Below are 25,382 nucleotides of genomic sequence, written 5' to 3' on the forward strand. Positions count from 1 at the left end.
TATATATATATATATGTAAATCCTTTAAAATTTTTTAACAGATTAAATCCAGTAATATATGTAAAAAATAAATAAATAAATTCACCATGCCCAAGAAGGAATTCCCCAAGAATGCAAAGTTGGGTTAACATTCAAAAATCAACCAATGTATTTCACCATAATACTAGAAAAAAAAGAAAAAGTATACAATTATCTCAACAGATACAGGAAAGGCATTTGGCAAAATCTAAAACATATAAGTAAAAATTCAAGGTGACAAAAGCAGAAATTTCATGAGAAATATAATTAAATGCCCCCCCAAAATGTTGGGCATTGATGTTATATGAGAAGATGTCAAATCTTTGAAAGTCGTTAAGTGTGAACCCAATTTCTTATAACACAGTTAGTTACACATGGTCTTAGAAGGTAGGTAATCTGATTTCTTTCAACATCAAATATGCCTTCTCATATTTTTACTTAGGCTAAAAATAAAATTAATTCTTATATATTGAAAATGCTTGGGTTGGAGTATGATGGCCTTGGGCTAATCTGAAAAGGCAATGATGAAAAAAAGATAATAGTAAATGTTTGTAATATGTAACAGGTAAACCTTAAGGTGACTAACACATAGATGGCATTATTCCCTAAAAGGGAACAAGTAAACCAAACTCTCTGTCTCTATTTGTGAAATGATTATGGGAAAATTGCTTCCCTTCTTCAAGCTTCATATTCTTCTCCTATTACAAGAGGACATTATGTGGCCAGGCACAGTGGCTCATGCCTATAATCCTAGTACTCTGGGAGGCCTAGGTGGGAGGATCGCTTGAGGTCTGGAGTTCAAGACCAGCCTGAGCAAGAACCACATTCATCTCTAGGAAAAAAAAAAAAAAAAATTAGCTGGGCACAGTGGCACATGCCTATAGTCCCAGCTACTAAGGAGGCCGAGACAGGAGGATGGCTTGAGCCCAGGAGTTTGAGGTTTCAGTGAGGTATGATTGACACCACTGCACTCTAGCCAGGGCAACCGAAAGACACAATGTCTCAAAAAAAAAGAAAAAGAAAAAAAAAGAGGACATTATGCTAGATTCATTCTTAAATTCAACAAATATTTATTGAACACCTACTATGTGTCAAATACCTTTCTAGATGTTGGGGATACAGCAATGAAAAAAAAGGCAAAAATCCCTCCCATTATAGTTTCAAAAATCTCTCTCATTATAGAGTTTGGAGAGACAGAAAAATATGTAAAATATATATCATAAATAACAATAAATACTATGGAAAAAAATAAAGCTGGAAAGAGGACAGAATGTACTGAGAGGATGGGTGTATTTTTAAATGGGGTTATTAGAGAACTAGATGATTTCTAGGTTCACGTTCAGTTCAAAAATCCAATGATAGTCTACTATGTAGACTATGCAGAATAAAAACACACAATGAACCTCTGAACTTGACCTCTTTAAACTCATACATTCTATCACCTTGTTTTGTGTGTCATCACTTATATTTTTAAAAAACAGGAATAAAAATACACTTTTTCATACTGAAATAAAGCATATGTTGTCATTTAATGAAACAAGTAATCTCCCAGTCTTGCTTTGGGAGACGAAAATAAAAAAATTAATAAAACCTAGCAATTTCTCTCCAGACAAAGGTTCTAAACATTTAGCAGTTTTGTATACCACAGAAAGGATTAAAATTAGCTATTTTTTCTCCCTCTGCAATATATTTATGGTCTGGAATTTGGTCCTTCACTTCAACTGAATTACAACAAAAGGTTGGTTTAACAGTGTCTCTAAAATGGAAGAATTTTTTATAGACAAGGAAAGTAATACAAATAATAAGAATTACTACATAGTTATTGTGGCCACCATATTTTGTATGGCTGCTATGTGCCAGGTATAGCACAAGCTATTTTATATATTAGGTTGAACTACATGAAATTGTCATTTATAGGTCAAGATCAGTAATTTCATACAGTTTGAGCTAATATATTAATTTCAAATTCCACAACAGAGATGTCTATGTAGGTTAAGTGAACTGCTACTTTTCTATAGTTCTGCTATTATATTAATATTATTATCTTGGGCAAACCTTCAAGGTAACAAGGAGCTTTTCTTTGGGGATATAAAGGCCCTCTGCCAAGCTGACAGTGGTATACATGACAACAGGAAGATGCTGCTTATCTGTGATAATGAGTCTGTGGAAACAAATACTTACAAAATTTTATTTAGAACTTAAAGATTTGGATTTCAAGTATCATAATCCATAGCACAAATTTCATCCAAAGCTATTCATAGCCATGTGGCTTTATTTTAAGAAAAGTTCAATTTATTAGTCATACCCACTATTCTGTTTACAAAAGCAGAATTTTCATCCCAAAATAGATATTTTTTTCTTCCACTAGGAAAAGTATAAAGCAACCCAAAATTACCCTAATATCTCAAATCTGTCCTTTTGGGTTGAGATTTCTATTTGTTTGGAAATGCCTCCTTTCAAGAGTATTTCCCAAAAGAGAACACTGTCCACAAACCAGCCTATTATACTCCATCCAAATAATTATTACATTCATCTTTTTAAAAGTAGATTAGGCTCTATAGTTTATTATTTTTTTTCTCCTGGCAGCTATTTTTCATTCACTATACAGTTCAGTTTAGAGTTCACATTTATAATACGTTAATAAAATAGCCTGTTAATTATATTCTAAGTAATTGTATGTAATCTAACCTTTCATCTAGCAGAATGAGGCAGGCACTTTGTATGTAACATTATTAGCAGATGGGAAAGTTTATTTCCAACATTTAAATGGCAACAGAAGTCTCAGTGAAACATTAAGAAAATAATATATTATCATAACTACCTAAAGTTTTCTGGAAAAAAAAATTAATCCTAGAAGAATATGATACTCCCCTTTAGAAAATAAGGAGAGTAACAGGTAAATACATAAAAACCTACCAGCTCATTGCTTGTAGATGTGAGTCTTAATTTTTCTTCAATTTCCTTTCCAATTTTCTGAACAGTTACCTGAGTCTGTTTAATTGCACACTGGGCTCTATGAAGCCTAGAAATATAAGTTATAAAAAAATATAAGTGAGTTAACTGTAAACACAGAGCCACAGATATAAATGACAAACCTTCCAGGATAAACATAATTAATAATGAACTCAACTGATTATTTCTCAATTCTCTAGCATTTATTTACAATGAAATAATGCGGATTACAATAAGTCTTAAAACAATAATGCTCTAAAACACCCTTTCCATTTCTGCCTCTCTGCTTCGGATGTATTGAGAGCTGGGATGAAGAACTCACAGGAGTCTGGAAGAGCCATTAGAAAATAATATGGTCAAATCCTATCATTTTACAGATGCAGAAACTGAGACCCAGAGAATTAAGTGGATGGCTAAAGCCACCGAGAGAGTATCCTACTATCGAGGCTGACTATACTACTTGATATCCATAAATACACAAAGAATTCACAATAATCTCAGTTAGGAAGGTTAAATCAAAGCAGCCAGCACTCTGAAACAGATGAGAAAAAACCAAAAGACTATAGAAAGACAAAGTAATAGAATGATTTAAATATCGGACCAGGGTCTAATATTAATAGCAACTACATTCTCAGTAAGGTCTCTTTCAAGGAACACTGAAAAAATTAAGAGCTATTTTTCTTCTTTGCTTTAGTTATGGCTTTGTGGGGTTTTTCTTTTTGGTCTCCTCTGTCTTTAAATCTAGCTCACATATTTCTTATACATTTAATAACAAAAAAATGGTCACACTGTCTTCATTTGCAGATGACATGATTGTCATGTAGAAAATCATTAAGAATCTACAAAATAACTACTAGAATTAATAAGTAAATTTAGCAAGGTCATAGCATATAAGGTCAATACATAAAAAAACCAATTATATTTCTGTATGCAGGCGTATCTCATTTTATTGTACTTTGCTTTATTGTGCTTCTCAGATATTGTGTTTTTTTGTATAAACTGAAAGCTTGTAACAACTCTGCACTGAGAAAGTCTATCAGCCCCATTTTTCTAACAGCATGTGCTTACTTCATATCTCGTTGTCACACTTTGGTAATCAATCCTTGCAGTATTTCAATTATTTTCATTATTATATCTGTTTTGGTGATCTGTGATCAGTGATCTTTGATGTTACTATTGTCATTGTTTTGGGGTACCACAAACCACAACCATATAAAATGGTTAACTTAATTGATAAATGTTGCATATGTTCTGACTGTGCCTCTGACTGGTCATTTCCCAGTCTTTTTCTTGTTGGGCCTCCGTATGTCCTGAGGTACAATGTTACTGAAATCAGGCCAATTAATAACCCTAAAATGGCATCCAAGTGTTCAAGTGAAAGGAAGAGTCCTGTGTCGCTCACTTTGAACCAAAAGCTAGAAATGATTAAGCTTAGTAAGAAATTCATGTAGTGAGAAATTCGTGTTACCTGAAAGCCAGGTAAGCTGAAAGCTAGATCACTTGGGCCAGTTAGACAAGTTCTTGAAGGAAATGAAAGTGCGACTACAGTGAACAAATGAATGGTAAGTGAAACAGCCTTACTGCTGATATGGAGAAAGTTTTAGTGGTCTGGATATAAGATCAAAACAACCACAACATTCCCTTACACCAAAACCTAATCCAGAGCAAGGCTCTAACTCTTTTTAGTTATATGAAGGTGAGGAAGTTATAGAAGAAAAGTTGGAAGCTAGCAGAGGTTGGTTCATGAGGTTTAAGGAAAGAAGCCATCTCCAGAACATAAAGATGCAAGGTGAAGCAGCAAACGCTGATGTAGAGAAGCTGTAGCAAGTTATTCAGAAGTTCTAGCTAAGATCATTCATGAAGGTGGCTACACCAGCAAAAATATTATGACTTGCTGAAGGCTCAGATGATCATTAGTGGTTTTGTTAGCAATAAAGGATTTTTATTAAGATATATACGTTGTTGTAGACATGATGCTATTGCATACTTAATAGACTACAGTATAAAATAAATACAACTTTTATATTCACTAGGAAATAAGAAAATTCATGTGACTTGCTTTATTTCAATATGCACTTTATTGAGGTAGCCTGGAACCAAATCTGCAATATCTTCAAGGTATTCCTGTATTAGCCACAAACAATTGGGATACGAAATTTAAAAATAATACCTTTATGATAGCATCAAAAAACATAAAAGACAGGAATAAAATGAACAAGATGTGCAAGACCCAATCCTGAAATTACAAAACACTGGTAAGATAAAGTAAAGAAGAATTAAATAAATGGAAAAATATACCATGTTCAAGGACTGGAAGATCTGGCATTAAGATGTCAGTTTTCCCCAAATGGGTAAACAGTTTCACAATCCCAATCAAAATCCCAGTAGGCTTCATTTTATTACAGAAATTAAGAAACTGATGCTATAATTTATATTCAAAGTAAAGAATCTAGAAGTCACAAACCATTCTTGAAATCTGCCATATTTCAAGACTTTCTATAAAATTATTAGTACATAATCAAGACAAGATAGTATGGGCATAAGGATCAGAAAACAAATCAATGGAACAGAATAAAGAGCATAGAAATAGAACTACACATAGAGAGCGTGTTGATTTTTGACAATGAAATCAAGGCAAATCTGTGGAGAAAACAAAGTTTTTAAAGCAAGAGTACTAGAAAACTAAATAAACATAGAAAAAACTGAAACTCGCCCCCTTCCTCACAGCATACACAACAAATTTAAGGAGGATCATAGTAAACATAAAATATAAAATCATAACACTTCTAGCAGAAAAAATTAGGAGTATCTCTTGCAACCTTGGGGTAAAAAAAGATTTACTAGAGAAGATACAAAAGAATCATAAAATTAAAAATGGATAAATTAGACTTCACCAAAGTTAGAAATGTCTGTTCATTTAAAGAAGACATTAAGATTCTAAGCTGTAACCCAGGACCTAGAAAAAATTTAAAAAGTAAAAATAAACAATAAATTTTTTTTAAAAAAGATACCATTAAGAAAATGAAAAGGCAGGTTAGGTGTGGTGGCTCACTTCAGCTCAGGAGTTCAAGACCAGCCTGAGTAAGAGCAAGACCCCATCTCTACTAAAATAGAAAAACTAGCCAGGTGCAGTGGCACATGCTTGTAGTCCCAGCTACTTGGGCAGCTGAGATAGAAGGATAGCTTGAGCCCAGTGAGGTTGCAGTGAGCTATGACGACGATGCCGCACTGTATCCAGGGCGACAGAACAAGACTCTGTCTCAAAAAAAAGTGGGGGGAGAAGGGAAAGGGAAAGGGAAAGGGAAGGAAAAAGGAAAGGAAAAAGGAGCGGAGAGGAGAGGAGAGGAGAGGAGAGGAGAGGAGAGGAGAGGAGAGGAGAGGAGAGGAGAGGAGAGGAGAGGGGAGAGAAGAGGAGAGGAGAGGAGAGGAGAGGAGAGGAGAGGAGAGGGGAAAGGAAAGGTTTGTCCTTGGAAAAAAAAACAGAAGAGAAAGAAGAAAGGGAGGGAGGGAGGGAAAAGAGAGAAAGAGATAAAGAAAGAAGAAAAAGCAGTCCACTGACTGGGAGAAAATATTTGCAAAACACCTATCAAACAAAGGACTATGTCTGGAATATATTAACACATAAAGAACGCTTACAAATCAGTAACAGAAAGACACCCAATTATTAATAAAAATGGACACAAGAGTGAAATAAGCACTTCACAAAAGAAGATATAAGAATGGCCAAAAAGCATAGGAAAATGTGCTCAACATCACAGTCATCAGAGAAATGCAAATTGAACTCATGAGATACTATTTCACACCATTATAATAGCTAAAATTAAAAGGACAACATGAAATGCTGACAAGGATATGGAGCAACTGCAACTTGCATGCATTGCTGGTAGAAGTGTAAAATAATAGAACCATGTTGAGAAATTTTTTCTTATAAAGTTAAACATACATCTAACCTATGGCCCATGTTGAGAAATTTTTTCTCATAAAGTTAAACATACATCTAACCTATGGCCCAGCAATTCTATTGCTAGATATTTACCCAAGAAAAATAAAACTATATGTCCACAAGAAGATTTGTATAAGAATGTTCGTAGAAAACTACCAAAAAGGAGAATTAATAAACAAACTGAGGTATACTCATACCACAAAAGTCTACTCAGCAATAAAAAGGAACACACCACTGATATATACACCAATATGGATGGATCTCAAAAACAATAGGCTGAGTGAAAAAAGCCAGAAACAAAAAAGTACAGACTGTAAGATTCCTTTTATACAAAGTTCAAGAATAGATAAAACCAATCTGTAGTGACAAATCAAAAGAGTGGCTAGTTGCCTACATGGGGTGGAAATAACTGATAGGGAGCAGGGAGAACAAAGGAACTATCTTAGGTGATGGACATATTCTGTCTTGACTGGAGTGAGGAGTAAACCAAAACTCACAGAATTTACACTTAAGATCTGCACATTTCACTGTGTGTAAATTTTACCTCAGTTTTTAAAAACTGGTCATCAATCCTAACCTGAAAGGCATCATATATATGGGGAGGTTCATTTTATTAAGGATTTGGTGGCATCAATACCTCTGCCAACATTATCATTATTATTATGACACTACACGCTAAAAATATTCATGACATATTCTGTACTTTTGGAAATTGTCTGATAGCTACTGAGGATTTCTTAGGTCATCTAAAAGGGACTATTTTACACATGAGATCAGTAATTCAACAAAGCTCTCAGGGCTCCTAAGGAAACCACTAGAGGAGATTATACTCCATTCTATTGCCTCTGGCTCCAGGTGTGTTTGCGTGTTAGACAGTAATATTCTCTTACAAATGCAGCTCTAAAGCAGTTTAAAGCACGGTAAGGTCCTTTGTGATATGGTCCTTGCCTACATCTCCAGCCTCATTTCCTGATATTTTTTACCTTGCACCCTCAATTCCAGCAATATTGAACAACTGGCAGTTCTCCAAACATATCATGCCATTTCTTCCTTTTGTAACCTTTTATGAGCTGTTCTATCTCCCTACAAGTTCTCCCTGTCCCTTAACAGGTAAGTAAACTCCTAATCCATTAAGAGGCAGCTCAAACATAACCTCTTCTTCAAAGGCCTTCCCTGACAATTCTAGACAGGGAGAGGCATTCTTTTCCCTGGAAATCATCATGTATATGACACTACCACAAATATTATAGAATTACATTTTATAGCAACTGTTTATTTCCTTGCCTATTTCCTCACTAGATCTTTGTTAGGAAAAGAAAAAAAAAAAAGAAAATCTCTGGCCGGGCGTGGTGGCTCATGCCTGTCATCCTAGCACTCTGGGAGGCCGAGGTGGGTGGATCGATCAACATCAGGAGTTAGAGACCAGCCTGAGCAAGAGTGAGACCCCGTCTCTACTAAAAATAGAAATTATCTGGCCAACTAAAATATATATAGAAAAAATTAGCTGGGCATGGTGGTGCATGCCTGTAGTCCCAGCTACTTGGGAGGCTGAGGCAGTAGGATCGCTTAAGCCCAAGAGTTTGAGGTTGCTGTGAGCTAGGCTGACGCCACGGCACTCACTCTAGCCCGGGCAACAAAGCGAGACTCTGTCTCAAAAAAAAAAAAAAATCTCATTTTTTCATATATATTCCAAATGCTTACAAAGAAAGGTGGCACAAAGGAAGCACTGAAAATAACGTTTGCTGGCTAAATGTCTAATGTCTGAACATAAAAGCACAGTTCCAAGATTTGATATTTGTGATTGATATCAGTGGGACACTGATTGCAAGATCAATGTGATAGTGTTTTATATTTGTAATTTCAAAATAGTATATCAAAACAAAAATCACAAAAATGAAAGACCACTCATTCAGGAAGGGAAACAAGCAATTTTTACTAAAAATGTTACCAGAATTCTAAAAATGATAGGTATTATCAACCCAGAGGAGAAATCAACAAAATAGCCTGTTACTTTAAGAGGAGGAAAATGCTGCCTCAAAACTTCACTGGTACTATGCAAACAACCTTGTCAAATGGTAAAGACTTTAAAAATAAAAATGATTCATGACCATAATTAATGTATGACTTCAACTATTTGGCTCTCACTGCCCCAGACGCTTTCTGATCTTACCTTAGGGGCTTAAAACACACAGACAGAGTCACATTTCCTCCAATCTTCAGTGTTATCCAAACAGACTTTCAGAGCCCCTGCTACATCAAGACAGAGCTAATAACATCCCCCTTTCAAATCCAACAGAATAAAAGTTTGAAGTGTTTAGGCTATTAAAATAACATGGGACATCCTGATTCCCCAGGGGGTGAGGAGGTGAAGGACTAACAAGAAAAGAAACAACTGCTTTAACTCCAAACTGGCTGGCCAGTTCAGAAGAATGTTTCTTGATTTTGCAAACTATGGAAAGAATCTATAAAGAAAGAAATATACATCATGTAGTCATTTGGATGACTGGTCAATACCAAACTAACACTCTCAAACTGAAATAAAACTCATCATCACTGGTATCGGGGAACAGAGATCAAGTAGCTATCTATAGGTATTCTGGTGATAGGAAATAGATGCACCCCTGTTACTTAATATGATTTGAGAGAATAATAAATTGAAACTGGGCTAAAAGAAAGTGCTTTGAGGTTAGATATTTCTGTGAATGTAAAGATACAATGAATAAGAAGTATTACTTCAAATAAATATTAATAAAAAATTGAGATCATACCAATAAGATATTAACAATAAGTAAAGGAGAAGATAGACAATAATTTTGTCTAGTTGATATTGATCACGTCACATCAGAAACACTGCATTCAAGGTTAAGACAGAGAAAGACAAATTAGAACATCCAGAAAGGCAGTGAAGTACAGTTCCCTATTGCTTGCAGGAAGAGATACAAAGAAGAAAATACAGGAAAGATAGGAGTCTACTGAGACACATAGATACATTATCATTAATGACTTTGTTTTCCATATGAGGAAGCTTAGATTTTTATTCTGAAGGCATTAGGAAACTATTAAAAACTTTTAAGCTGAGAAAGATTTAATTATAGTTGCCTTTTAGAAAGATCTTTCTTCTTGTAAAAAGGTGAATGGAACAGAGAAAAAAGACTGCAAATAGGAAAGCTATTTGCTGTGAGGTTATTTCAACAGTCCAAGCAACAGATGCTATTATCTTAAACTTTAGTGACAGGAAAGATGGTTGTAGATGTGAAAAGTGAGAGAGAGGAAAGATAAAGAATGAAGCTAGAAAACAAATTACCAATATCAAGATGAAAGAGAAGATATGACTACAGACTCTACAGACATTTAAAGGGAATTAAGGGGAAATTACGAGCAACTATATGCCAATCAATTCAACTTACGTGAAATAGTAAAGCTGCCTAAAAACCACAAGTTTCTAAAACAAACAAAATAAACAAAATCTGAATCACTAACTATTAAAGAAATTAAATTTATAATTAACCTTCTCACACAGAAAACTCTAGGCTCAGCTAGCTTCACTGGTGAAATACCAGTCACATCAAAACTCTTTCCAAGAAGAAGAGGGAATGCTTTTCAATTTGTTTTATGAGGCCAGTATAACCCAGACACCAAAGCATGACAAGAACACTACAAGAAAAAAAAATTACAGACCAATATGACACATGAACATAAATGCAAAAATTAACAAAATGATAACAAATCAACTCTAGTAATATATGAAAAGGATAATATTTCTTGATCAAGTGGGTTTATCTGAGCCGTGCAAGGTTGGTATAATACTTGAAAATCGATACATGACAGAATGAAGGAGAAAAATCATATGATTATCTTAAAAGATGCAAAAAAAAGCATTTGATAAAATTCAGTATCTATTAATGATTAAAAACAAAAAACCCTCAACAAGGAGAAAGGGAGCTTCCTCAATCTGAAAAAGCGTTTATACAAAAAATCTACAGCTAATATTATACTTAAGACCAGGAATAAGACAAAGATGTCCACCTTCAAAATTCTATTCAACACTTTGCTTGAGGTCCATACCATTAAAATAAGGAAATAAAAAGAAATAAAAGTCAAAGCTATAGGAAAGGAAGAAGCAAAAATGTCTACTCACAGATGCTATGATGTGTATGTAGAAAAACCCAAAGAAATCTATTAATATAATTCAGCTACTAAAACTAATAAATTTAGCAAATCACAAGATTCCAGATTAACATATAAGATCGATTGGCGTTTCTATATGTCATCAACAAATAACTAAGGAAAAATCTAATAAAGATGTGATTCTGCTGTACATTGGGCATCATAAAACATTAAGAGATATTAAAGAACACCTAAATAAATGGAGACATATACCATTTCAAGGACTGAAGTCAATATCGTTAAGAGGTCCAGTCTCTTCAAACTGATCTATGGAGTCAAAGCAATCTCAATTAAAACCCCAACAATTTTTTTGTAAAACTTGGCCAGCTGATTCTAAAATTGATAGAAAAATGCAAAAGACCTAGAATAGCTAAGAAAATATTAAAGAACAAAGTTGCAGGGCTTCCACTACCAAATTTTACAACTTCTCATAAAACTGCAGTAAGGCAGTAGTAGTTGCATGAGACTAAACAAATAGATTAATGAAATATAATTCAGATTATAAAAATAGACCACTTCATATACAGTCAATTTATTTATTTTTCATTAGGAAAAGAAAAGCTTTGTCAACAAATGGCCCTGGAATAACTGAATATCCATATAGAAAAAAAAAAATGAATCTTAACCTCTACCCTCACCTCATATGCAAAAATTAATCTGAGATGGATTAGAGACACAAATGTAAAAGCTAAGACTATAAAGCTTCTACAATAACAAGTAGGAAAATATATTCATAACCTTTGATTAGGCAAAGATTTAAAGATTTCTTAAATAGGATTCATCAAAAAGCATTATTGGGAAAAAGAAAAAAAATCAAGGCATGACTGGGAAAAAAACATTTTATATAAAATATATATAATATATATAGAGAGATCTCTATCTATAGGTATACCTATATATCTGACAAAGGACTTATAGCCAGAATATACAAAGAACTCCTACATATCAACAATAAAAATAAAAACCACCCAATAAATTATAAATAAATAATGGGCAAAATATCTGAACAAACACTTCAAAAAAGAAAAGAATGGCAGATAAGCACCTGAAATGGTATTCAATATCTTTAGTCATTATAGAATTAAAAATCCAAATGAAAATAATATACCACCACAAGCCTATTATAATGAATAGAATATTACAAAACTGACAATACCACATGTTGGAAAGAAGTATAGCAATTGGAACTTCCAAACACTGTTAGTGGGACTATAAAAATGTATAACTACTTTGGAAAACTGTGTGGCAGTATCTAATAAGTTAAATGTACACCTCTTGTATGAGCCAGCAGCACCACTCTTAGGCATAATAAAATAAATGAAAGCATGTGACCATAAAAGACTTTATATGTAAGGTGTTCTTATCAGTTTTATTCATAGCAGCCAAAAAGGGGAAACAACCCAAATGTCCATCCACAGAATAATGAATAAGCAAATCATAGTATATTCATAAAAGGAAACATCACTTAGCAATAAAAAAGAATAAACTACTGATCTATACAACAATATGGATAAGTTTCAAAAACTATATGTTGAACAAAAAAAGCCAGAAACCAAAAGAGTGCACTGTATGACTCCATGTATAAGAAGTTCAAGAACAGGAAAAGCTAATAAATGATGAGGTAGTAAGAAATGTGTTTGATTCAGCCAGGAGTAGGAATGAGGGTGTCAGAATGACTGGCAAATGGGAATGAAAGAATTTTCTGGATCATGAAAATATCTTATACCTTGTTTAAATGATGATAACATGAGTATGAGTAGGTTTGTCAAAACTAATCAAATTGTACACTTAAGTTCTCTGCATTTTATTGTATACAAATTACACTGCAAAATAGAAAAAAGGGAATGATTGCTGGTATATGGCTTGGAGAACCAGGAAAAAGGATGATGTCATTTATTGAGATGGGGAACACAGGAGGAGTAGTTTGAGAAGAAAGTTCTATTTTCAGTTTGAGATGCCTGTGCAACATCCAAGAGGATGTGTTGAATATGAGTTGAGTATAAGGATCTGTTGCTCAGGAAACAGATCTTGGCCAGAGATAAAAATGTGGCAATCATTAGCACACAGATGGTTATTAATGAAAGTGAATGAGATCACCCTGGAAGACTGTGAGAATGAGAGAGAACAGAGCCTAGAACAAAATCCAGAGGAACATCAATATTTAAGGAATTAGAAAAAAAGAAATAAAAACCTGCAAAAAAAAAAAAAATTGTGAACCAGAATATCCAGAAGTAGAAAGACAGATGGGAGACCTGTTGTTACAGCAGTTAAAGGAATAAAATGTCTCAAGGAAGAAATGACTACTGTCACAATTATAAAGTAACCTAAGGCCTAGACAGTATCTATATATTTAGGAACAAGGACTTGATTAAAAGCCATTTCAAATCTGTTCACCTCTCTCCAAATCCACTGCCACCACCATCTTTCACATAGCCAATAGCCTCCTAACTGGTTTCTTAGCCCCAATTCTTGCTCTTCTCAATTCCATTCACTACTTAGTACCAAAGTACCCCTATTCTTCATTTGCTCAGTTTTTAATTATAGCTTTTCTGCCCCAACAGCCTCCAGAATGCCTGCCTTGTAAATACATAGTCTGCTTTCAACTATGCCACTAGGTGCGTTACCATATGTCAACAATCTTCCTGGTGGAAAAAGGAAAACAGGCATAAAGACTTTGCCCCAACCAGCAACACAGTCCAGTACTCCACATTTTTCTTCTCATAGGCTAAGAAATTTTAAAAAGCTCTCACTTATGTTCCAATTACAGAGGATCTGACACATATCCCTTGGAGACAATTAGAAGTATCACAATTCACAAATTTACAATTTAAAAGATGAGTACAGCTATACCTAACCACTTTATCTTTCTTCATTTCTGATAGACACTAAATGTGTTAGGTACTCTAGGCCCTCTAACACCTAGCATCTGATTGCCTACAACTATGTAGGCAATTCTATTTTGTATACTTACATTATGTAATGTGTCTGAAGGTAGTTAATACACAAGTACTTCTAGCTTTGTTGATAACACCTTCCATCAATGATAAAAGGATTTTTCTGGTAACTAGAAACTCTGGGATCTATAATTTTTCCACACTAAATATAATTTTCAATATTTGAAAGAATTCTATTCAAATAAGTCCATCTACTCAAATAAATTCCATCTAATAAATCCACTCCATAATAGTCATGAATCACCACAGTGCTGCAGAACTGTTAACTGGTGGCACTATCATGTAACACTAGTACCTGCCTTTTCCCTCATTCTTCCTTCCCATATTCAATCAACTAAACCTGTTGATTCTTCTTTTCCAATGCTCTTATGTACATCATTTCCTTTTCATTATTCCCACTATAAGCCCCCTGGTTCAGCACTAATAAAAGGCCTTCCTCTTTCTAATTTCTGCCCTCTTCAATCCATTTGCAATACTGCCATCAGAATACTCTCCTAAAACACATATTTCAAGAGTGTCCTTCAGAAAATCAAAACACTGAAATGGGGCTATGAAGACCTTTCAAGTCTTCATGTATCAATAATTAGGATGACTACAGGTAAATTAGAATTCCATATACAAAAAAAAAAAAAAGAACCATGTACTACAACTAAATGATCACAAATTCTAAAATTCTATGAGTAGATATTATTTCTTGCTTGAAAACATTCCATGGCTATTTAAATACAGACTAAAACTCTGTCATGTTAGCCTGATAATTCAAAGTCCAATGAAATCTAGCTAGGCATAATATTATAATATTAATATTTATTAAAACCCTGAGGCTTAATGCAGTGTCTGGCACATAATATATATTTATTTAATAAATCGTTGAATGAATAAACACGTATTTAGTTATTGCTATGTGCCAGGCACTGGGTTAAAAACTTGAAATGCATATTTCATTTAATCCTCACACCAATCCATACATTTTGTACATCATCATTCCTATTCTACATGTGAGAAAACTGAAGCCACTAAGCGGTAGAATCAGGATTCAAACCCATGTCTAACTCCAAAGCCCATAGTGTCCACTGCTACCCTATTTTGCACCCATAAACCCATCATTCCCAAGCTAATCTTACCACCATCTCTCCAACCACCTCAGCATCAGTAACACATTACATGTAAAATAACTTTCAGTTTCCAAATAATTTTTTCACAAATGCATTCTGTAGGTTAAACTTTCCAAATATGTGTGTCCCGGTTCAGTGCTCCTCCCCTCATACCAGGCTGCTGTGTGCTTTTCCCTTCCATTATTCTACTACTCTACTCACAATATACTTCATATCTCAACTAAATCGGCTGCTGCTTTCTATCCTACAACCTTTGTGCTAGGCAAAATTCTAAAGTGTCCCCCCAAGATTCCCACCTCCTGGTATATATTCCCTACATAATCTCCTCCCTTTGGGTATTATCGCAGGACTTTGTGAACATGATAGGATACTACTTCCAGAAATGTGACTTTATAAGATGAAGAGATTTAGGGGATATAATTAAGGCCTCAAATCAGCTGACTCTGAATTAATCAAAAGGGAGATTAGCTGGGTGCTGTGGACTGAAGTGAGTCTCTTCCCCAAAAATTCTTATGTTGAAGTGCCCCAACCCCTAATGTTATTGTATTTGGAGACAGGGCATTTAGGAGGCAATTAAAGTTAAACAAGGTCATAAGGGTGATGCCCTAATCCTATAGGAGTGGTGGCTTCATAAGAATAAGAAAAGAGACAGATCTCTCTCCACATGCATGCACCAAGAAAGGCTCTGGGAGGTCACAAGGAGAAGGCAGCCATCTGCAAGCAAGGGAGAGAGCCCTCACCAGAAACTGAACTATGCTGCCTCCTTGATCTCAACTTCTGGCCTTCAGATCTGTGAGAAAATAAATTTCTGTTGTTAAAGCAACCCAGTCTATGGTATTTTATTATGGCAGCCCAAGCTGACGAATACACTGGGTAGGTCTGATCTAGTCAGGTAAGCCCTTAAAAGGACTAGCCCTCCTGAGAGAAGAGATCTGAAGCATGAGAGGGCCTATGGAGTAGGCCACATGGCGAGGAACTGCAGGCAGCCTCCATGGAGCTGACAGAGGGCCCCAGACAACAACCAGCAAAAGAACAGGGGCCTTACTTAGCCCTACAAACCACAAGGAAGTGAACTCTGCCAACAACCATGTGAGGCTGAATAAGGACCTGAGCCCCAGAAAGGAACAGCAGCACAGCTGACACTATGATTTCAGCCATGTGAGACCATGAGCAGAAAATCCAGGTCATCTGTCCCCAAATTTGTGACCTAAAGAAACCACAAGATAATAAACGAGTATTGTTTTAAGCCACTAAATTTTTGATAATTTATTATGTAGCTCTTCTTCAATCTAACCCTTGGCTACCCTTCTTTCAAGGCCAGCTCAAATACCATCTCTTCATGATTCCATCAACTGAGCACATTATCACATTAGTCAAGATAACATCTGCATTTTATAAATCTTTAGCCTATTTCCTTATTTGATAATGGTCAACAGATCCTTAAATTTATCCATTCATCCTATCCTCACACTGAGCACTTTCTATGTTGCTAATACTATCGTTAAGAGAAAAAAACATGAGAGTCTATGCTCTCCAGAACCATATTCTTTATTTACACAGTCATAAAATAAACATTTATTGAATGCCTAAATGTTAGCCATGCCCTCTGTTAGGTAATGGAAATATAGAGATAAAAGCATTATCTTCATAATGCTCAAATTTTGTAGAGAAAAGAATATGTAGGCTATAATAGAGGCCTGCACAGTGTACGGGCTGAGCATAAAAAAGGAGCACCTACTCCAGGGGTGGGGTTGAGTGGAAGCAAAAGTCTTCTGGCCCATGGTAAAAACTGAGCTGACATTAGAAGGAAAAGTAGGAATTAGCTATGTAAAAAGGGAGAAAGGTATTCCAGACAAAAACAGAAAAAAGGTAGCATAACCTTCTCAAGAACTGCAAGTACCTTGGCAAGGCTGAATCACAGGTTTATATCGGAGAAGTGACAAGAGATAAGGGTAAAAAGGTAGACAGGGGTCAGATTAAGACCTGGCATGTATCAGAGCTAAGGAGCTTTATTCCCAAGGCAAAGGAATAAGTTTTAAACTGGAGACCTGACCGAATGTATGTTTTAAACTTAAGACTACCTGGGCTGCAATGCAAAATGACCAGGTACAAAACAAACCCAGAAATTCTTTTGGAAGAGGAGGAACTCAATTAGAAGCCCAGGAATAGTTAGTATTTGGTAGAGGTACCCCCTAATCTGAGTTGTGGTCCCCCTCAACAGCACTGGGAGCATGGCTCAATCTAAATTCATATCATTCTGTGATCACCTGTTTATTGGCTTTTTCTGGCACCAGATTCCATACTCCTTGAAAATCTAGACCTGTATCTTATTAGTGTTTGGGCTCCTGAGCTTCCCCATATTACCTCATACATACAGGCCTTCCATAACAGACCTTCTATAAATATTACATTCCCTCCCTCACAAATAGGGAGGGGCCCACGTCATCCTTCTCTTAGACCCTCACAGCACAGTAGACAATAAATAATAGATGACTATTTTAAGATTTCTTCTGATTCTATTTTTCTCAGATTCTATGAAATATTTACTGACTGATAAATTTGTTTTCTTATAAGTGTATTAAGCACAGAAGAACTCCTGGAAAACTGCCTTGAGAAAATTTTTTAAAGTTTGCAAAGCAGAAGAAGTATATCATTTCTCATTCTAGATACTACATGTCTGTCAAGATAACCCATCATTTTCTGGCAATCACATCCCAATGATTACTAACACTGACTTGACTACTAAAGGTTTTATATCCTTTTTTACTTAGACTGTTCCCCATATGTCAAGCCTCCTGCTTCTCATACAGTTGGTTTTAGGAGTCAAATATAAGACTATATCCTTGTCCCAATTAAATTTCATCTTCAAACTTAAGGTGAGCTGAATACATTTCCACCTTTCCAGTCCCCAGAGATCTTTTTATATACTGATTCTATTATGCAAATAATCACAGTGTTTATAAGCTCCATATTACCACTGCATTAGCTTGGTAGGTTTTCTACATCTCCATTCATATGCTTAGATTGTAATGCCCTCCAAGGGACCATATTCCTTATTTACCATTATATGCCTGACATGTTACAGCTTCCAACATGTAGTACTCAATAAACATTTGACAGGTAAGTAATTGAATGAATGGACATGTTGAACAAGATTAGATCAAGAACAGAGTCTTATGCCATGCTGCTAAAAATTTCCCTCTAGATTGATAGCAAGTCATTAAGCAGTTATCAATCTACTTATCTTTTCTGTCATTTATCTTATACTTCTTCATCTTGCTCCCAAAGCTGTCATAACACACCTTGTCAAACACCTTACTAAAGTTATCTCTATCTACAAATCTAATTATCCTTTAAAAATGGATACATTACTCTGAGACAACTTGTTCTCAGGAAAGGCTCACTAAAGGGGTTAGGATTTAAGCTTCAATATCAAGGAAAGGTAGGTAAGATCCTGACAGCTGTATGCAATGGAATTGCCATTTAGAGTATCGGGAATGGCTTTTCAAAGTCATTAAAAAAGCAGAGTACACTGCATATTCAGAACAGAAAGTAGGTGGTGTGCTAAAGCAAAGGGAGTATGAGAGTCAAGTCATAAGAGGCAGGCTAGAAAGGTTGATCAGAGCTACACTGCTGCAGACTTTAAGTGCCCAAGAAACCTGCATCTCTATAGCATCTACAGCAGTTTCAGATACATGGCAATCAGTTAAATACTTGTTGATCAGTTCATTAAATATGATAGTTTCCTAAAAGATCAGGGGTCTACCCTAAAGCCTGCTTCTACATTCCTCTGTCTAGACCATACACATAGTTGAGAAGTCTCATGGTAATGGCATCAAATAAGACAATACTACTGCTACTTATAAAATTAACATGCTTTCATGGAAAAGTAAATGGTGGCATTGTGGGTGGGTAAGTTATATTGAGGAGATGGTAGGTGGTGTGAAAGTATGTGATAAAGAATGCGTCAGGTCTAAGCAAGATGTACCCTCAAAAACTAACAAAAGACACTGATGAAGCAATAGTTATAGAAAAATAATCAACCCTTTGCATTGCCAATTTACATCTCAAGTAACTCAGTTCAGGCAAGAAGAACCACATTTGGCATAAGAGCAAGCTAAATCATTCCCAGATTTTTCCCTAATACTATTCATGTGCATTTTAGCAAGTTTAATTTAAAATGTATTCGTTGTATAACAAACACACTTAAGGAAGCACACATAAAAGTACTTCAGAATTAGAACAAAAAAAAGGAAAAACTACAGATATGAACAAGATCTTTAGAGATCTTTAGAATTTTAAAGGAATATTATATACAATTTCAGGCCGATAAATTTATTAAAAAAACATTAAAAGTAAATGATTTTCTAGCAAACCATAAATTACCACATTGTCTCAACAAAAAGTTGAACTGAATACATCGATAACCACAAAGAAACCAAAAAGTCATCCAAAGCAGGGGGCAGGAGGGAGTTGTGGGCCCTGATGGTTTTATAGGTGCTATGATATGAATATTTGTCCCCTCTAAAACTCACGTTGAAATTTAATTGCCATTGTGACAGTATTGGGAGGTGGGACCTTTAAGAAGTATTTAGGTCATGAAAGCTCCACTCTCAAGAATGATTAATAAGGCCGAGCGCGGTGGCACACGCCTATAATCCCGGCACTTGGGAGACCGAGGCGGGCAGACTGTGTGAGCTCAGGAGTTCGAGACCAGCCTGAGCAAGAGCGAGACCCCTTCTCTACTAAAAATAGAAAGAAACTATATGGACAGCTAAAAAATATATATATAGAAAAAATTAGCTGGGCATGGTGGCGCATGGCTGTAGTCCCAGCTACTCGGGAGGCAGAAGGATTGCTTGAGCCCAGGAGTTTGAGGTTGCTGTGAGCTAGGCTGACGCCACAGCACTCACTCTAGCCCGGGCAACAGAGTGAGACTCTGTCTCAAAAAAAAAAAAAAAAAAAAAAGAATGATTAATGCCATTATTGCGCGAGTATTTGGTATCATAGTAATGGGTTCATTACAAAAGGGTGAGTTCAGCCTCCTTCTCTCTCTCTTGCCCTCTCTTTGCCCTTCCACATTATGCCTTCTTCCATGTACAACATAACAAGGCCTCCTTGATCTTGAATTTTTCAGCCTCCAAAACTGTGAGAAATAAATTTCTGTTCATTATAAATTGCTGTATCTCAGGTATTCTGTTATAATAGCACAAAATGGACCAAGAAAATTGGTACCAGGAATGGGGTGTTCTTAAAACAAATACCTGAAAATGTGGAAGCAGCTTTGTAACTGGGTAATGGATTGAGGCTGGGAGAATTTGGAGGAGCAGGCTAGAAAAAGCTTAGATTGCCATGGAGCATTAGGGGTGATTCTAGAGAAGGCTCAGAAGAAGAAAGCTACAAGAAGATCTGGATCTTCTTAGAGATTACTTAAGAGATCATGACCAGAATGCTGGTAGGAATATAGACAGTAAAGATAATTCTGATGAGGTCTCAGGTGGAAATAAGGAAAAAAGTATTGGAAACTGGAAGAAAGGCCACCTTTGCTATAACATGGCAAAGAACTTGGCTGAATTGTGTCCATGCTCTGGGGGTTTATGGAAGGTAGAACTTAAGAGGGATGAACTAGGGTATATGGTGGAAGAAATGCCTAAGCAGCAAAGCATTCAAGGTGCTGTGTGCCTTCTTTTAACTGCATATAGTAAAACAGGAGAAGAGATAAATGGTTTAAGGACAGAATTTATCATTAAAATGGAAGCAGAACAAAAAGATTTTAGTATTGTTTGACCTGTTTGGTTTTAGATTTGCTTGTGACCTGTTACTCCTTTCCTCTTTACTATTTCTCCCTTTTGGAATGAAAATGTCTATTCTAAGCCTGTCCTACCACTGTATTTTGGAAGCACATTACTTGTTTGATTTTACATGCTCATACCTACAGGGAAATGTGCCTCAGGATGAATCATGCCTTGAGTCTCCCTCATATCTGATTTAGATGAAATTTTGGACTTTTGAGTTGATGTTAGAAGAAGTTAAAACTTTTGGGGCTCCTGAGATAGAATAAACATATTTTGAATGTGAGAAGGAGATGAGTTTGGGGGACCAGGGGCAGAATGCTATGGTTTGAATGACTGTCTCAGGTATTTTGTCATGGCAGCACAAAACAGACTAATACAATAAGAGAGAAATATCACCTAGATCTAAATTATATAAACTGTCTTAAATCATGAGAAAATATAGAGAGCTTCTCAATTCATTTTAGGCTATTATAACCTTTACCAGTTCTGATATAGACAGGAACAGCACATAAAAAAAATAAAACTATAGGCTAAACTCACTTATAAAGAATTGCAAAATGCTAAATGTAAGCAAATCTAACCCAGTGCTGTAATTTGGAAAAAAACAAAACAAAGCACCATAAGCAAGCAAAACTTATCCCAGGAATATAAGGATGGTTTAACATTATTAAGTCTGTTTAATACCTACATTAAAAGAAGAAAGGAAAAAAACTAAAAGATCATCTCAACAGATACAGAAAATACATTTGATAAAATTCAAGACTTGTTCCTGAGGAAAATCCTTAGTTATATTAGGCACAGAAACTGTCTTAATTTTATAAAAGTAACCTATCAAAAAATTCCAACATATATCATAATCAATGGTAAAATGTCAGAATAGCAAGGATGCCCTTGTGACAGAATTTTCCCAATATGACTATATCAATATCTTCCATCCCAAATGATCTGCAATGTGGCCTTAACAGTCCCCAACCAAGAGGGAGAATCTATTTTTTTACCCCCTTGAATCTGGGCAGGACCTGTAACTGTTCTGACAAATAGAATATGGCAGAAGTAACCTTGTGCTGGTCTTAGGTCATTGCCCTTAACTGCCCTGGAAACTTCTACTTCTTCTCTGACACTCACTCTAGAGGAAACTATCCTCCATGCAAGAAATCTGAACTACCCTGAGAATGCCACATGCAAGGAAACTCAAGCCAGCCATGCAGAGAGGCTGCTTGGAGAAAGAAAGAGAGAGATGCCCACTAGCCTCCATTGTTCTAGCCATTTCAGCTCAGGCACCAAACATGTGAGTGAAGAAGCATTCAGATGTCTAACCCAGTCGAATCTTCAGATGACTGCGGCCACAGTTGCCATCTGATTACAATGGCATAGAATGCTTCTAGTGAAAACCACCCAGTTGAGTCCAAGCCATCACATAGAACTGTAAGGACATGAGGATAATAAACTGTTTTGGACCACTAAGTTTTGAGGTGGTTTAATATGTAACAATAGAAAACCCACTATGGAGGACTTAGCCAATGTAATAAAGTGAAAAAAAAAGAAACAAGTGTACACTTAAAAAAAGTTGTCATTTGCAAAAGGCAAATATTATCTACCTAACAAATCCAAAAGAGTCCGTTAAAAAGTATTAAAGAGTTCAATAAAGTAAATGGATGCAAAATCAACCAACATGCACAATATCAAATGTCTTCAATTTTAAGAGTTTCTCCATTAAACTTATACCATATATTGAACAAACAAGTTATCTCAATTGGTGAAACTATGGTACCAGTGCAGTATAAAACTTGATTTCATTATCACAAACTAGCTGTTTGGTTTTGCTTTGGCTCCTGGCTATAGATTGAATCTTTAACCCTGGTTAACCAACTTATAAATCTGAATTTTAGATTGCAAGAAAGATGGGGCAAGAGGATTGTATTTGAACCAGCATACAGTCATTCCTAAAAGACTGTTTAGATCTCATCACTCTCAAGGCTCATTAATAACAATCCACTGCCTCCATACATTCTATCCTACCAAACCAACACTTCTCAATCTAAATTTCACTCTGTTTTGCACTCTGATGCAGACGGGTTGTTTTTGGCCATGTTCCTAGGTATGCACAGACTTCAGGTAATTTGCAAAAGTAAAGTTAGCAGGGTATTTTTATGGAGTTTGCTCCCAAGTGTAAATCAATGAATGACTGCTTCCTTCCTTGAGAAAATCTTGCTACAAAAAAAGTCAGCTGAATTCAACAAGTGCTTATAAATAACATAGCTCAAAACATTTGGTGCAAACTCATTTTTTTTGTAGAATGGTAACAAGCAGTTCAGACTGACAGACAATCCAGAGACCACCCAACAATTCATTATCAGGGCACACATCAGAATCACCTGAGTCACAATACAAAATGATTCATTCTCAATCAGAATCCAGAATAATTAAAATAGTGTTTATAAACATGAAAAAATATATATATAAAGTCATGATTTTTTTAAAGGCAGAATTTTTACAACTAATGAGTATTGTCTACTTGTGAAAATACAACAGGCATTTGATACACTTGAATTTTATAAATACAATGAGCAGTATAGCCTTGTAGGCTGTGGTGTCAGTGATGGTTCAAATCCCAGCCCCCTTGCTTATTAACTGTGATCTTGTGAAAATTACCAAACTTTCCTGTACTTATCAAGCATTCAAATATTAGCAATGATTCTAATTATTACTATCTCCTTAAAACCTATGTATTTATCCCAACAAAAATGCCATTGTCCAAAGCACTTTGAGAAGCTGCCCACAAAACTTATGGTACAGTCTCTGAATATCCTCAATAACAGCAAATCTCCACCTTTGCTTGAGGACTTGATATTCTAGGAATCATCAAAATTAATCTGAGCCAAATTTTTGTGAAATCGATGGGCAGTCAGACTGAATAATAAACTTTTAAGAAGAAAAGAAAATATGGTATGGTAAAATGATTTTTTTAAATATTCTTAGTTCTAGGAATAATCAAGAAACTGACTCTTACATCAAAGTCAACTTTACAGTCAAAGGACCATGAATGATATAATGTTAGTACTCGGAGTTATCTTAGAGGTCTTTTAATTCAGTGTTTTCATTTTAAATATGAAAACAAAACTCCAGTTAGATTAAGTGACTGTCCAAAGTCTCAAAGCTATGCCAGTCATAAAGCTGGGACTAAAGCCTTAAATTCCAATTCCTTTCTGCTTCTTCTGCACCACTCTGCATTGTTCTTTGTCCCATTTGCATGGCTACATTTATAGTTATGCAAATGGTCTTGTTACTAGTACTAGAAAGTAAAAACATTGCTCCCAGAAATGGAACATTTTCATGGAATCCCCTATTGCCAATACATGTGATTAAATGTGCTCATTTTGGGTTTTGGTATATTGTTTCAGAATTGGCTTAACAGATTTCTCCATTTGGCCTACTATCTGAAGAAAATGAGCAAACACAGAATTCCTTCTATATTGGCAGTTTTGTTGTAGTTTTAACTGGACACAAATCAAAATTACTACAGTGCCTCCAAAGGCAAGTTTCTACTAGCATATTAGTAATTACAATTCTTGGAGTCTGCTCCAAAAAATAAACCACCATACTCTCCTTTTTCCTCCCTTTTCATCCCATTGGACCTTCAGTTCATTACCAGCCTCTCACATTCCAAATGCCTCACAAGTCTTTTAATCATTGATAAGCAAAAAAGAATCTGAAGAGGGTGAAAACTTTATATGCTCATGAGGCTTCCTGAGTTATACAGGGTATGTATGTGTATATGTATGTATATATGCATATGCATGTACATATGTACATAAATGTGTTTATGTCTGTGTATATGTTTTTACTATAATGAAAAAGACATTCAACTGGAAAGCCAAAAGATCTGATTCAAAACTCAATTCTACCAATTTAAGAGCTATAATTTAGAGGATATTATGTAACCTTTCTGATCATCTCTAAGCTCTGAGTTATGTATGGGAAGGAATCAGATCATATGAATCTAAATCCCATACTGTGCCTGGCCTATAGGAGGGTTTCCATAAAACTGGCTCAATTCAAACATGAATGGGAACAAAGGGAGACAAAGAAAATTAAACAGAAAATAAGATAAGGTCTACACCTTCCACTAAAGTATAGTACAGAGACAGGTTATTTTTCACCCTGAAGTTACTAAAATCCTCTTCAAGACATCAAAATGCTTAGGACAAGCATAATTTATTCTACTTCTGGCCAAAACAGAACAACAGAGACAGGATTTAATTCCCACCTGAAATAACTTTAAAAAAAAACAACTATGAAAACACATGAAAAGATGGATCTTCAGACTTTAGCCATCAGGCAACAAAGGATAGTAATGTTTGGGAGTAGGGAAATATATGAGGTAAACCTTATGATCACTCTATCTTACTGTTTGGGGAAAGTTTCCAGGATGAGGAGC

At 35.4% G+C, this 25,382-nt stretch overlaps 1 protein-coding gene across 3 annotated transcripts in view; it reads right to left on the reverse strand.

Annotated features, from left to right (window-relative positions):
- UVRAG (UV radiation resistance associated) overlaps nucleotides 1-25,382 on the reverse strand; it is a 278,967-nt gene that overhangs the window by 144,329 nt on the left and 109,256 nt on the right. For all 3 annotated transcript variants that reach the window (XM_045555435.1, XM_045555436.1, XM_045555437.1), the window contains exon 7: nucleotides 2,935-3,040. In XM_045555435.1, coding sequence (XP_045411391.1) covers nucleotides 2,935-3,040 — 106 coding nt within the window. The remainder of the gene's footprint in view (nucleotides 1-2,934; nucleotides 3,041-25,382) is intronic.

This window comes from Lemur catta, chromosome 7 (assembly GCF_020740605.2).
Source record: "Lemur catta isolate mLemCat1 chromosome 7, mLemCat1.pri, whole genome shotgun sequence".
Classification (NCBI taxonomy): domain Eukaryota; kingdom Metazoa; phylum Chordata; class Mammalia; order Primates; family Lemuridae; genus Lemur; species Lemur catta.